Raw genomic sequence first — 13,336 nt, 5'->3', positions numbered from 1 at the left:
GCGCTCTGAGCCAGGGCTGACACTCTTCCCGTGGGAGCCAATATTAAGCTGAGCCTCTACTGTTTATCCTGTGTCTGAGCTACAACTCCCACTGCCTCACAGCCATGTCTGTGCCTGGCTACAGACCTTGTTGATCTGGACCTGGACCCTGACTCATGGACAGATTACCTAGCCTGATCTTGGACCTGCCTTGTCACTATGGACTTGCCTGGTGATCACTGGACTGTGTCACTGCCTCTGCCAGCCTTGTTACCACACTGGGCTCCTGGCTCACCTTGCTTTGCGGAGCAGCTGGCCCTTACTGATCCCTGACATTGGCATAGTCAGTAGGACAGAAAGGCAGCTAGCATGTCTTTGTACCAGGCAAGGAGTGATTACATCAACATTTTTATACTGGGAAGAAAAATGCAAAATTGCCACTTTTATTTCAGAAACATTTAACTCAAGTTTTGTTGAAAATGAAAAGATATATTCAGTTTTGAAATAAATATTCCATCTCAGCTGCTCAAATTGTGGACCAAAAAAATAATTTTGGCCAAGAATTCCTCTGGGGTCAGAAAGTGCTTTGTATGACATGCTGACCAATTCTATACATTGCACACATAACAGCCAGGGAACACATGTAAGATGGTGGTGACTACTCTGAAACCTAGTGACAAGGGAAGGGGAAGAGTTGAGATATTGCCCCTAGGCAGATCCCCTGTGGTTGTGGCAAGGGAGAATGCAACACCTGGAACAGCAGAACAACTAGTTCACCTCTGTCATATCCATTTCTATAGTGGGATCCAACCAACTGCTGAGTATGCTGCACCCAAATATAGCAACGCATTTCATTCAACGTGTGCTTAAAGCTGAAACACTGGAGTAGTCCCATCTAGATTAACGGTCTCAATTTCTCCCTCTGCTCAAGCACTTAGCTGAATGAAGGCCTCTGCACCCAACACCACACAGGAGAAAGCCCCAGTGGCACTTTAAATGAAGACAACGATGGGGTGGAAAGAACATGTAAACTAAGATAGCCACTGCAAGGCCATTTCTGCCAGGTTTTACAAGCCACAGATAAACCAGCCTGAATTTGGTGATGTCAACTCACCTGTCAAAAAGGGGCTTCTCTCCACAGTCAAAAGAATCCTGCAGATCTTTGACAAGGTTGGCTTGGCCAGGCATCCGAAAGAGCCCCTCCTCGGTAAGGCCTCGCTCCCGAATAAAATCCACACACTGTTCCACCAGCAGTGGGGCCAAGCGCTGGCCATACCTCCTCTCGTACTGTACGGTGTCCTCCAGTCGCTGTCCAAAGATCCCTGCCAACAGCGAGCAAGAGAGACATCTGGGTGTCAGCTATCGCTCAGGGCATACAACGAGGGAAACTCACTTGGAGGGGGTGAACATGTGTGAAGGTCCAGTTTCTAACCAACTCAGAAGAATAAAATTATTTTTAAAACCAAGAATTGCCTGTTGAGTGATTTTTTTTTTTTTTTCCTGCTTAAGAGTGCTTCAAACTATCCTCTGCCCTAAGCCAGTTATCTCATTATACACAAGGAAGGTGGGGTTAAGATTATGTTTATGGTTATCCCTATCTGTGCTGAATCAGGATTAAGTAATTATACTTCCATTGCATCTTCTGTCCCAAGAATGCCAAAACAAAGGCTACATTGACTTTATGGGACATACTTCCTTTCTGCATGAACCCACCTCTTAGTTGTCACACAGTTGCCCTTCAACAGTTTGCAGCTACCCAGCCCAACAGGCAACAATCCCGCTAGCAGGGGATTGCTAACATGACAGAATACAGTCGTCAACATTAAAACTCGCTATTGTGAAAATGCCCCACCATCCTGCAAGTTTTGCATTTCTATTTCTTTTCCTTTAATTAAAATTGCTGAATTAAAAACACAGAGTAAAATGCATGCAAAATACATTGCCCTTCCTACTAAAACATGTGTACTGTACTTCTTGCACCTTGAACATACCAGAAGCAGGATACTCTAAAAACAGACTGGCCTAAGTAATTCTTAAGTCAGATCTACTGTAGACATATATCACCAAGTACGAAGCACTGCCTCTCTCAGGAAACTGGAGTTCCTGGTCAGTACCAGCTGCTGAATGCCACTATTGGCAGCAGATCTTTTCGACAACACAGAATGGGCTCAGGCTGTAAGACCCAGAGGTCTTAGTTCATTCTCTGCCAACTAGGACACTACTCCATCTAAAAGGACACCTGCTGTTGTGTTCTGAAACCCTAATTCTAGCACCCTACAAGGTGTGGTGGAGTTGGGATATATAGCATCCAAGTTAACCATATTGTGGCAGTAAGTATTCAGTAAGTGAGAGAATCCCAGAATCTACTCAATTTTAGATGAGACCAGACCATAGCAGATAGGAAATTCTATTAACAGATTTCTCAAAGCAACAGGAAGCCTTCCACTGATATCAAGGAGCTTTAGATCATGCACTAAGTACTCAGCTAATCTGCAGGTCTGAAAAAAGGGCAGCATGAAACATTGGAGTTACACTGTGTTTGCAACCAATAGCCAGAAGCAGTGTTTAACAGATGCATGCACGTGCTCATACCAGGCCAGGGGATTTGGTTGTTTCTTAAGGCTCTACTTACCTTCCTGCTAGTAATCACATTTTCCATTTTTATTTTAGTGCTATATTCATGGGAGGCTGGTAACTCCAGGCAGGAAGTTTCCTAACCGCCATTCACTATCCTTCATGGGAGACATCATGTCACAAAGCATACCTGCTTTCTATATTCAGTCCAACCCTGCTGAATCCTCAGTGAAATAAACCTTTCACTATCAGTTTGACTCCCTGAATGAAACACGCAAGAAGGATCCTAAAGTCCAGTTTCCTTTCCCTGCCAGTTTGTTACACATCAAAAGACAGAAACCTTCCTTACACCCCAGCCTACACAACTGCATTACAGTACCAGAGCTGGAGGGCTGTGAAGATTCTCAAAGGAAATTCCCTCCTTCTCCTGGCAGGAGGGCATGCCCTGGAGCATGGGAGTGACTTATCTTTATCACTGTAAATATTGGTTTTCTTGCAAGAGTAAAGGTTTTACTAGTTCTTGTTTCTAATCTGTTTGACTTTTCACTGAGACGGGTGTCTCTGAAGTCACGTTCTAGGACAGGGAATCACTTTGTGCTTTTGCACAAGTTGCTTTGTAATCTCGTCACGTAATGCCTGCTGTCATGATTGGGCACAGCAGAACTGCTTGGTATGTGGGGCTCAGCATTGTCCAAGGATTTCCAGGGCACTTACAGAGGCTGGGCAGCCATGAAAGAACAACCTTTTCAGCCCAGTTTCTCAGATAACTTCCAAAGCTAGGTCATAGCTGAAAAAGTGAAGTCTCCATGGCCTGTTCATCTCTGAGCCTCTCTGCTGATCTTGCTCATGGGGGAGTAACTCTCAACATTGCATATCATAGTAAATATGGTAACATGAGTTGCAAGCTACAGTGCAGGCCCCTCAGCTGCGAAAAGCTAAGCAGGAACATGTGTCCTGTCTAACCTCCCTCATGCTATTCTGCTAGTGACCATTTTTCCCTCTTCTTCTGACCTGAATGTTTGATCCTGGGCCACAGGCCAATGCAAACCAAGGTCCTTCAGCATTAGTTACAGCAAGCTTCGGTCAGACTGCAATCTGTGCATCTTGGAAACAAAACTCCATATCCTATCATCAATCTTTGAGCCAGGCTTCCTCCCACCAAACCCATCTATTTCCTTAAAATGATACATGGTATTCAGTCTTCTAGATGCAAGACATGTAGGTTTAGGGAGATCAGGCTCTGGTACATGTCAGGGCAATTAGAGGGTAGCAGCCCTGTTTTCTCAAATCTCTCTGTTGAATCACAGCCCTGTTTCCTAAAGGGCCTGTCTAGAGAAGGCTCTGGTAAAGAGGTAAATGCTCTGCATTCCCCAGGTATAGAACACAGAGATAATGTTTTTCCAGAAGCCCACATTCTGGTGTTCTAGATCTAACTCAGAACAAGGACAAAGGCAGTGTCAGACACACACGTACGCAAGCACACACAGGAACGACTGCATGCATAATCTCCACTTGCAGCGTGAAGTTTTGTCTACTTTTCCCTAGCCTTGGCAGCAACATGCTCTAATACATTTCAGGCAACATCACTCCTTGCCTTCCCAGTCAACCTGGATCACAACAGCAGTAGCTTTCTGTAGTTACAATCAACCCATCAGTGACTCCTGGGTAACAAGCTGACTGCAGCCAAACAGAGACCACTGATGGAGAGGTTAAAGAATGTGACGCTAAGATAACAGATAGAGATAGAAGGGTGACTTACTTTGAGTCCTCATTCTCCTCAGAATGAGGAGCAGATAGACCTTTCACAAGCACAGTATTAACATTACTATGGGTGTCTGCTGCAGAACCAGATGCTGGGGACCCTGTCTTTCCCCATTCTCAGGCATGGAGGTTGGCAACACCTTTTTCTCCTGGATGGCAACAGCAATCTTTGAAGGAAACAAAGGCACCGTAATATTCTTCTACTGCAATACTGCTCACCTCCCTTTGCACCATTTCAAATAGGTAACAAGAAAAACCAGCCACAAAACCAAGACTGACATGACTGAGGATGAAGCTGATCTACCTATCATACGATGAGTGAAAGGAGGTGGCACAAGCGTGGGTTTCTTCTTGTGTGACAGTGTGTGCTGAAGGGCTGTGCAGGTGAGATCACACAGCCCTCAAAGGGTTTTTTTTGTTGAAGGGAAGAAAAGACCCTGAAGCCATTGCCAGGATGAAAGACTTCTCCCAGCCTAGCTCTTTTGGCTGCCTCCCACCTTGGTTTGGCAGCCCCACTCCAGCCCAACTTCAATTGCAGATGTATGTTTTCTCTTTCCCTCAACCCTAATTTTCCAAGGAAGCACTAGGAAAGGTCACCAAGCATTGCACAGAAAAAATATTTCACCCAAGCCAAGTCTGTTCGTAACTGCAAATTTCCCTTTGCAGCCCCAATTACACTGCAGCCCTATGCTTTTTCTTTCTGTCTGTCCTAGCCCTAATTTTTTTTGCTGAGCCATAGACAAGGACCTCCCCCCCCCGCCAGACGCTGCTCAGAAGATTATTCCCAGGCCAAGTCTTTTGGCAGCAAGAGCATTAGGGTTGGGGTTTACAGAGCTGGAGATAGAGTGGGGCTGGAAAGTTGGCCTTGGAGAAATTGTTCATCTGCGCAGTGGTTGCAGAGCTTGTCCAGGGCTTAGAAAAGGAAATCAGTGTTAGGGTTCAGAGAAGGAGCAAGCTAAGAGCTATCTTTGGAGTGGGGCTGGAAAGGGCCTGTGAAAGGCAATTTGGAGCTGCTGACAGTTCTGGGCTTGCGGAAATCTTTCATCTGGGCAGCTGCTGGGGGGCCTTGATGAAGTCTACCCTCAGGAAAATTACCACTAGAACTCTCATAGCTACACTGGCAAGAGATATAGCAGATGCCCTACTTCAGTCTCTCAGGGCTAAACAGGGCAGACTGAGGAGGCGGTGTCCTGCTAGCTATGTAAAGCTCATCTCATTTCAGCTAGGTCTCAGAAGGGCTTGTAAAACTGATGTAGTACAATGTCCTTGAAACTACCAGGATATGACAGCATCACCAGGCTGGACAGGGACTGCCCTGCTTGCAAGGAAAAGCTAATGTGGAGCCAGTCACACACAGCCTCATCCACCGGCTCCTCAAGGCACAGGCCTGTTTTTAATCACTGGGGCCTGCAGCTCAGACAGAACTTGGCAATGCTTCACTCCATTTGATGATTCTGCTGGAAAACATTAAAGTCTTTCTCTTCATTCAGAAGGGGAGCCAGTGCCATCCAGCAACCCAAGGGTTAAATTTCCTTGTCATACCCTTATCTATAGCTAGGCCCTTTTGTTTGGTTTCAAAGCAGAAAAAAAAAAAAAAACCCACCCCAGCATGCCTGGGACTACATTCTTAATCTCAGAAAGATTCAAGAGATAGTAAAAAAATGGGCTAGCAGTGCTACAGAATTTCTTTACTCCAACAAGCTGTCTCTGTTCTTTAAGGATTTAGGTGGCTCTTTGTGGAAAAAGCGAGCCAGGAATGATGTACTGACTAAGACACAGACAGGCTCTCTGTCCTGGCCTGAATAGCTCACCCACCAGCTCCAGGCATACAAAGCCTATACATTCAGCTATGCTGTCCAGACATGCAGTGGGCAGGAAAATATATGCTCCCTGCTTCATTTTTCCTCATCAGAGCTCTGATTTCAACCCAAATAAACTAGAGACAGAGATAATAAAGTCAGTTCTTGAGTAGATTTTCTTTACAGCGAGGACTGAGGACTCTGCATGTGCTTAAAGTGGGAAAAGTCCAGACACACCTATGTCAGCCGTATGTACAGCTTAGTACGCACACGTTAAAAGATGTGTGGGAAGATAATCAGGCACACACCTGGATGCTGCTATACGGCACTACATACACCCGCGCATGCATGTGGTGCCTCACAGACAGGCAGTTTATGGATGGAAGATTGTGTACGTGCTCACCTGCACAGGTAAGCATCTTTTACCTTCCCACATTCATGCTTAGGCTCCCATTTATCTGTCCCTCTCACACATGAAAACACTGCGAAAAAAATCACGGGCAGACATTCAGAAATGCATATACTTCCACAGCACAACACACACACAAACCTATAACTCTTTTTTTCCCCCTCCTCTGGCCCACCCAAGCACATACTACATGAATTACTGCAGCAGCAATTGAAAAAGGAGTTCCACGTTAGGAGTTGTACGTGCCTAAGAAAATAGTCCCTAACTACTAAACAATCCAGCCAGACAAAGCATGCAAGGATGGGGAAAAGGAAAGGAAGCGACAGATAATTAGGAATCAAGAGAAACTGATGAAGTAACTTGCCCAAGGTCACACAAATGGGTCTGTGGTAGAACTTGGTGTCTTCTGACCCCATTCCCCACAAAGAGCAGCCTCTATATACTAGGAGCCAACTGCTCTCATCCACATACATCCATTTAAATATTCTACGTAAAAGCAAACAGAAACACACCTCCCCAGAACTATCTTCAAATGCTAGCTTGGCATCCGGTAGTATTTTTGGCCATAGACTGGGTCCTTCCCACTCTTTCCCCCTTTCATAAAGCCAGCTCCTTTTTTAGATTCTTAGCTTCTATCTGAGGCTAAGCTCAAATATCTGCTTTTTCTCTAGGAAAAGAAAACCATAACAAATCTAAACTCCGGAAAATCATCTCATACCTCTCGTTCTTGTGCAGCACTCTGCTACATGACAGGCGCTGAGCTTCAAGCAGAAACCAGGCAGTGTCAGACAGCAGGAGCGGCAGAGAAAGAAAGTCCTGACTTCAGGCATCAGACACATTCTGAGTCCCAGCACTGGCAGCTTTCCATTCACACAGCGCTACAGAGCGGAGAGCAGCCTATCTGCCCTGGGAGATAATCTCGGCAGCACATCTGGTCTTAGCTCTGCAACTCGGCATTAATTATGACTTGTGCAGAAAGCATTTGAAATATCCAATGAGATGCAGAGCTCCCCGGCTCCCTCCGCACGGGAAGGAGAGAGGAGAAAGACAGGCAGGTAGGGTCTTGCCCACCCTCGAAGCTGCCGCCAATGTAAACAGCAGCTAAGTATGGGTCACAAGTTTTAACAAAGGCATCCCCCATCAGCTCTGTAATATATTCATGCTCTAATTGCTTGTCAGATCTATTCTAGATAGCTGGAAAAGCTGAGCAACAGTTGCTGTCTGCATGCCACACTCTGGATCCCTTCCTGATACAGGCAATGTTAGTTGTGCTGCAGGCAACGTGGTGCCCTGGTCTGGCCTCTGATCTGCTTGCAAAGCACCAGAAGCAGAAACCTCATTTTGGAGGGCAATATCCCCCCACCTTATGCTTAGTGTGCTCGGAGAGTATCTCCATAGCTCTGGGACATGTTGGAAAATTTTACACAGTTTAGGAAAAGCTAAGGTCTTTGACCTGTGCAGCTTTTTGTGCTTACAGCCTCTGCTTTAGCACTTTACAGAGAAGCTGCCTGATGATGAATAGCTCAGCTGAATAACTGGTAGGGGAAGGAACTACAAGCTCCTTATATGTGAACCAATCCCCAAGACTTACTTGCAGGAAAACATTCACCCCCTTGGCTCCTGCTCTCAGGGTAAGGAGCCTGTAGTTAAGAAAAATGCTTATCACACAATGCCCCATGCAGTTATACAGAGGTCAGCCCTCCATCCCATTTACAAAATGCACTCATGTGACTGCAGATCTGCAGCAGTCACCACCCAAAACCTTTGCACCAAGCTTCTGGGGAATTTTATCAAGTTTGGCTAACTTCATCTCCCTCTGCGGGGGAGGGGGGGAGTTATCCCTGTCTGCAGCTGCTTATCTGCTTCTCTTATTAAAATATCATGTCGTCTGTGGTCACTGCATAGACCACACTCATCTGAATTTAGTGGTCCACCACTTTCTTAGCTACGCTGTGGCTCAGTTTGAACAGACATGTCAAAGAAGATACTGACCCAGTAGTCAAGCTCTGAGATTCCAGTCACTGAGACAGTGTTGTCCCAAAACTCAGGAAACTCAAGATCATACTCTGTCTCTACATTCTGTGTTTTGACCAATGCTCCTGAAGAAATGACTGTCTCTACAGGTGAAGGCAGTACCAGGATCAAAAATTCCAGTTCTTGAATGGCAAGGTAGTAAGGTATTCCTTAGCTATTCAAGGTATACCTTGAGTAGCAAGGTATTGCACAACTAGACACCAGAAGCCCAGACAATACACTAGACAGTATTTAAAGCCCACTAAAGAATATTTGGAAAGTGATGGAGATCCTTAAACAAAAGGTACAAATGAGATCCTGGGTATTCTTCACCCTTTTATTATCCTCTTTTCTCTTGTAGTGAACACAGGAGGCTGCAGGTTAGGGAGAACCTGCCCACAGTGCTAACTGGTGAGCAGGACCAATCCTCTTCTGAATGGCTGAGACACCATCAGGATTTTTGGCACTATTCCCTGGAACAGTGTCTTAAAATGTGTCACATCTGCTAATAAGATTATGGAGCCTGGGACTCAATGTTTGGGATGGGAGCCCAGGAGATAGCAAATGCAGACTTATTCTTCCATTCACTTCTCCATTTCTGTTTTCCATTTCTCAAAACACAAGAACAAGGAGGTATCTGATGAAATAGAAAGTCACGTTGTTTAACGCGGATATTGTTATACCCAAAGTATAATTAACCTGTGAAATTCACAGCCTCTCTGTGGCCAAGGACACAGCATTGCTCAAAGAATGATTAGACTTCAGTATAGCTTATAATACCATGAGTTGTATGGGAGGTGCTGGAGACAATGTAAACTCTTCTTCAAAGAAAGAGCAAACACAGCTCTCAGGTGAGAGAAAAAAGCAAAAGGAGCACATGCTTCCTCACATGAGCATCACAACTAAAGCATAAAATGGCAGCTGCTTCAGTGTTGCTTCCTGCACATGGTAACTCTGCAGCTATAGGTGTCCTGTGAGAAGAATGCAATATTGTGCTGCATATCTACACACTCCACAGTTATCACCTATCTGCTTATGTGAAACAATTCTCAATCCCTTTCAAAGCATTGTGTTAAAAATCATGACATAGACCACAGGATATGATGAGACTGGAATAAAAACATATATGTATATGTATATATTTAATTTGTCTTCTGTGTTTTGAATTTCCAGGTCACACCTGGATCCTGCTTTCTACGTTAACCACATTTCTCAAAAATGAAATCCAAGATTCACACATAATCACTGGATTGCAGGGGCTGCAGACTCCAGAAGTATACTTGATACCGCAAGATTAGCAATAAAATCCAGACAGCTGGCCACATTGCATATAAACCACCATCAAAATTTTCACCTGGAGATCTCCCCAGGTGGCCCCACATGGGCCAAGGAGAGAAGGGGTAACGGGGACCGAACTCCCCCTTTCCCCATTGGTGTGAATTTGTTTAGCTGTAGAGTTTACCACTGGGTGGCTCTTACTTTCCTAAAGAAGAACTTAGGTTTCTAGAACTGTTTAGTGAGTACTTCTCACATGAACTTGCTGCTGGGGTCATTTTCTTTCCTGGTGTCATTGTATGGAGAGAGTCCTAGTAATGCTCTCATGAGCTAGCACCACCACAGTTATCCTGCTGCAGGTACCAGAACAGAGAGAAAGCATCCTGCCCGTACATGTCACTACAAGCCTCAAGACTGTCTGGGAAGTTCACTACAGCTCACACAACCTCTGAAAATCCAGGCACGTCTCAGGCTTGGCATCCAACTCGGGTCAAATTCAGTCTTGAATCTGGTTGCAACAGACAGGAATGGTGAACCCGCATGAACTCAGAAAATATTCCTCCTCATCTCTGATTGAGAGCAAACTTGTTGGCTTGCACAGCTCTAGCAAGTGCCCATAGGGTGTGGGTATTTTTAGACACTGGCTTACACAGAGTATTAGCTAATACACTCAAGTGGACCTGTCTGAGGGAGCTCAGATCTAGGAAACTGCCTCATCTATTTGTACAGAAAGGGCCTAGCATCAAAGTTAGAATCAGAGCTGAAGTTCCCTAATTTTTAAGTAAGTTGAGCCTTGTACAGACTCATTTTTTATCCCAGGCAAACACAGGCAGTTGAACATCTCCTGGTATCTGTTGAAAGCTGGCAGTGAAATGGCTATAGGTGATCAGTCACAGGGCTGAACCCAGCAGGAAAGACTTCAACAGTATGTCCGCTGTACAGCAAATTTCCCTTCCAGTTTCCTACCTCTCCAAACACCTTGGACAGATCCTACTCTGAACAAAATGATGCCCCAACACCCTTCCCCTGCTCTGGCCTGGGGTCTCAGCCCCTCCTGGTAAAATGAAATCTTTTGAGAATAAACAGGCTTCTGTTTACTGCTGATAAACCAGTTCACCCTGGGTTAAAAGGTTAGCAAACAGCTATGTCCATCCTTCTATCACAGTAGATTCTGCCTAGCCTGTGTGAGGTGTCTTCCCATTTCTCTAAAATACGTCAGGGAAGGAACTGGCTGAGCAGCATTGTAAACTACCGTGCCGTGGACTCTGACCAGTTTGTGCTCTCAGTTGAGATTGTAACTGTTTGCTCACAGAGAAAAGATGATAAACAGACCTAAACATCACTTAACCACAGCATTCTGAATCCAGATCCAGGCCCCTGTGTTTATTGGTCTATTTTTCTCTAAACAAATGCAAGAAGCATTTAGAGAACAAAACACCAAGAGCGACAAAAAATGCCTTTTAGCAAGCAGTGATCTAGACAAACGTGCCCTGGAAAACTTCTTTCTGCCCACAATATAAGAACGTCTTTTGCAGAACTTGTTATTTACTGACTCTTGCACATGCCTGTCTACATTTAATAGATAGATTCCATGGACTTGACTGAAGCCATGTCTGTAGAAAGCATCTGACCAGCAGATCTTCTCTTTCAAGTGTGCTGTATCTTGATCCCCCCACTGCACAGAAAAGTTTTACAAAACTTCTGGGTGTTAGTAAGTAAAAAAATAGCTATGACATAGTATAATTGTTGCCACCAGTGTCTCGTCGCTAGAGAAGGATGAGAATTCCAGCTGTGGGTTCAAATGCAAGGATCACAGAGTTTGAAACCTGTTGCTGATCCTCGTGTCTAGTACAGAATGAAACAAGCCACCTGGATTTCTGGCCATCCTGGAACCTGGCAGGGCCCATGATCTAGGTTCACAACCAAAATTTAGAAGACCAGCCCCTTTTATCCACTCCAGAAAACCAAACAAGCTTAAGTCCTCAAGCCTTCCCATATCCCAAGCCTGAGAGGCTGATAACCTAAGCACAATCAGTCACTGAGAAGCAGACAGGATCAACATTAAACATACCAGTGCTTATCCAAATCAAACTTCATCATAAATACCTCTGTCAATCTGTAACCTGCAATTGTAAAACTTACTACCAGGTAAATTGTATATGGTTTCACTTTGTTGCTTCCTCAAACTCAGTGAAAATCTGTTAGCTAATTCCCACACATTTACCTTTATCCTCCACTATCAAACTAAAATTTTCAGTAAATATAAAGCATAACTTATACATTCACCACTGAAGCATAAAGGTCATGGTCTAAGTTCTAGCAACAGCTGAACCTGACTGGCAGTGCTTGGGGAGGGGATGGCATTTAGCTCCAATTTGTAAAATGAGTAAAACATTTCAGTAATTCTGCTAGCCTTTCAGGAACACTTCTACAAGAGGGCAAGGGCTGAACGTTCCTTTCCCTGACCTGCAGCTCAAAAGGTAGGAAGGGGAAATTGCAAGACGTGATGATGAAGGAGAAGAAAAAAGGAGGAACTGTGGGGGGTAGAACAGTAACCTTTAGAAAGGAAATAGGAAAAGAGAGACAGGGTGAATTTCTTTGTTCTCAGCCCCTAAATGGTTAAAACTGCAACTTGCAAGGAGCAGGCTATCATTCCCCTTCAGTAAGCACATATCCTCATAACATTCATCAAAGGACTAATACAGAGAAATTAAAATACTTGCCTGCAAGCTGAGAAACACCACAGGAACATGTTTGTCCCATTAATCATACACTGCCAGGGCATGCAGTGAGAACCATCAGTGTTTTAAAGACTATCAGCTTTCAAACATCAAGCATGAATCTAATGATTACAGGAATGGTCTCACTGAGAAACCACCAGTGTAGGAGGTGGTACTGGTCAGACTATGTGCTACAGGCAGTAGCCACCAACAATGTGACAAAGGCACAGCCACTATCACCTCTCCATGGCACTTACTAGCTGAAGAGGAAAACAATCTGTTATCAAAACAAACACAAGCCCCACCATATTTTATCTAAAGCTGGATTGCTCTTAGCAATACAAGGTACATGACGCTAATGATTCCCTCCAGAACAACTTTGATAGCCCAGGTGGACTTATCTTCTATGAACCCGTCTGATTCTATTTTGAATCCATTTATTATTTTTGTTTCCACATCTTGTGACAATGAGTTTCATAATTTAATTGTGCACTGCATGACACACCTTTTTCTTGGTTCAAACCTCATGACTGTGCACTGTTCAAATCCTCCTTACATTTGTAATTTTATCCATCAAACCTTCCTGCAATCTTCTCTTTTCCAAGACCCTTTTCAAAGTCATTTTTTTGAGGAAAGGGCTTAAGTTGGATAGATCTTACATCTTAATTGCTTACACAACCTCTGGAGTACAAGACCAATTTAGGGCAGAGAGATCCTACCCTGAGCTTGAAAAACCTTTCCTAGCACAAGTTTCATCCAAATGGAAACATTCCCATGTGACATTTAATTTTATCAAATCAGTATTT

General features: G+C 44.4%; 1 protein-coding gene across 1 annotated transcript in view; it reads right to left on the bottom strand.

Annotated features, from left to right (window-relative positions):
* The window catches only part of ARHGAP22 (Rho GTPase activating protein 22), a 134,291-nt gene that overhangs the window by 17,418 nt on the left and 103,537 nt on the right, over positions 1-13,336 (bottom strand). Inside the window, exon 4 of the mRNA XM_075717579.1 lies at positions 1,094-1,301. Within this exon, the coding sequence (XP_075573694.1) occupies positions 1,094-1,301 (208 nt within the window). The remainder of the gene's footprint in view (positions 1-1,093; positions 1,302-13,336) is intronic.

Source organism: Pelecanus crispus, chromosome 10 (genome assembly GCF_030463565.1).
Source record: "Pelecanus crispus isolate bPelCri1 chromosome 10, bPelCri1.pri, whole genome shotgun sequence".
Classification (NCBI taxonomy): Eukaryota; Metazoa; Chordata; class Aves; order Pelecaniformes; family Pelecanidae; genus Pelecanus; species Pelecanus crispus.
The sequence above is the reverse complement of the archived record's forward strand: the minus strand, read 5'-3'. Positions and strand labels throughout refer to the sequence as shown.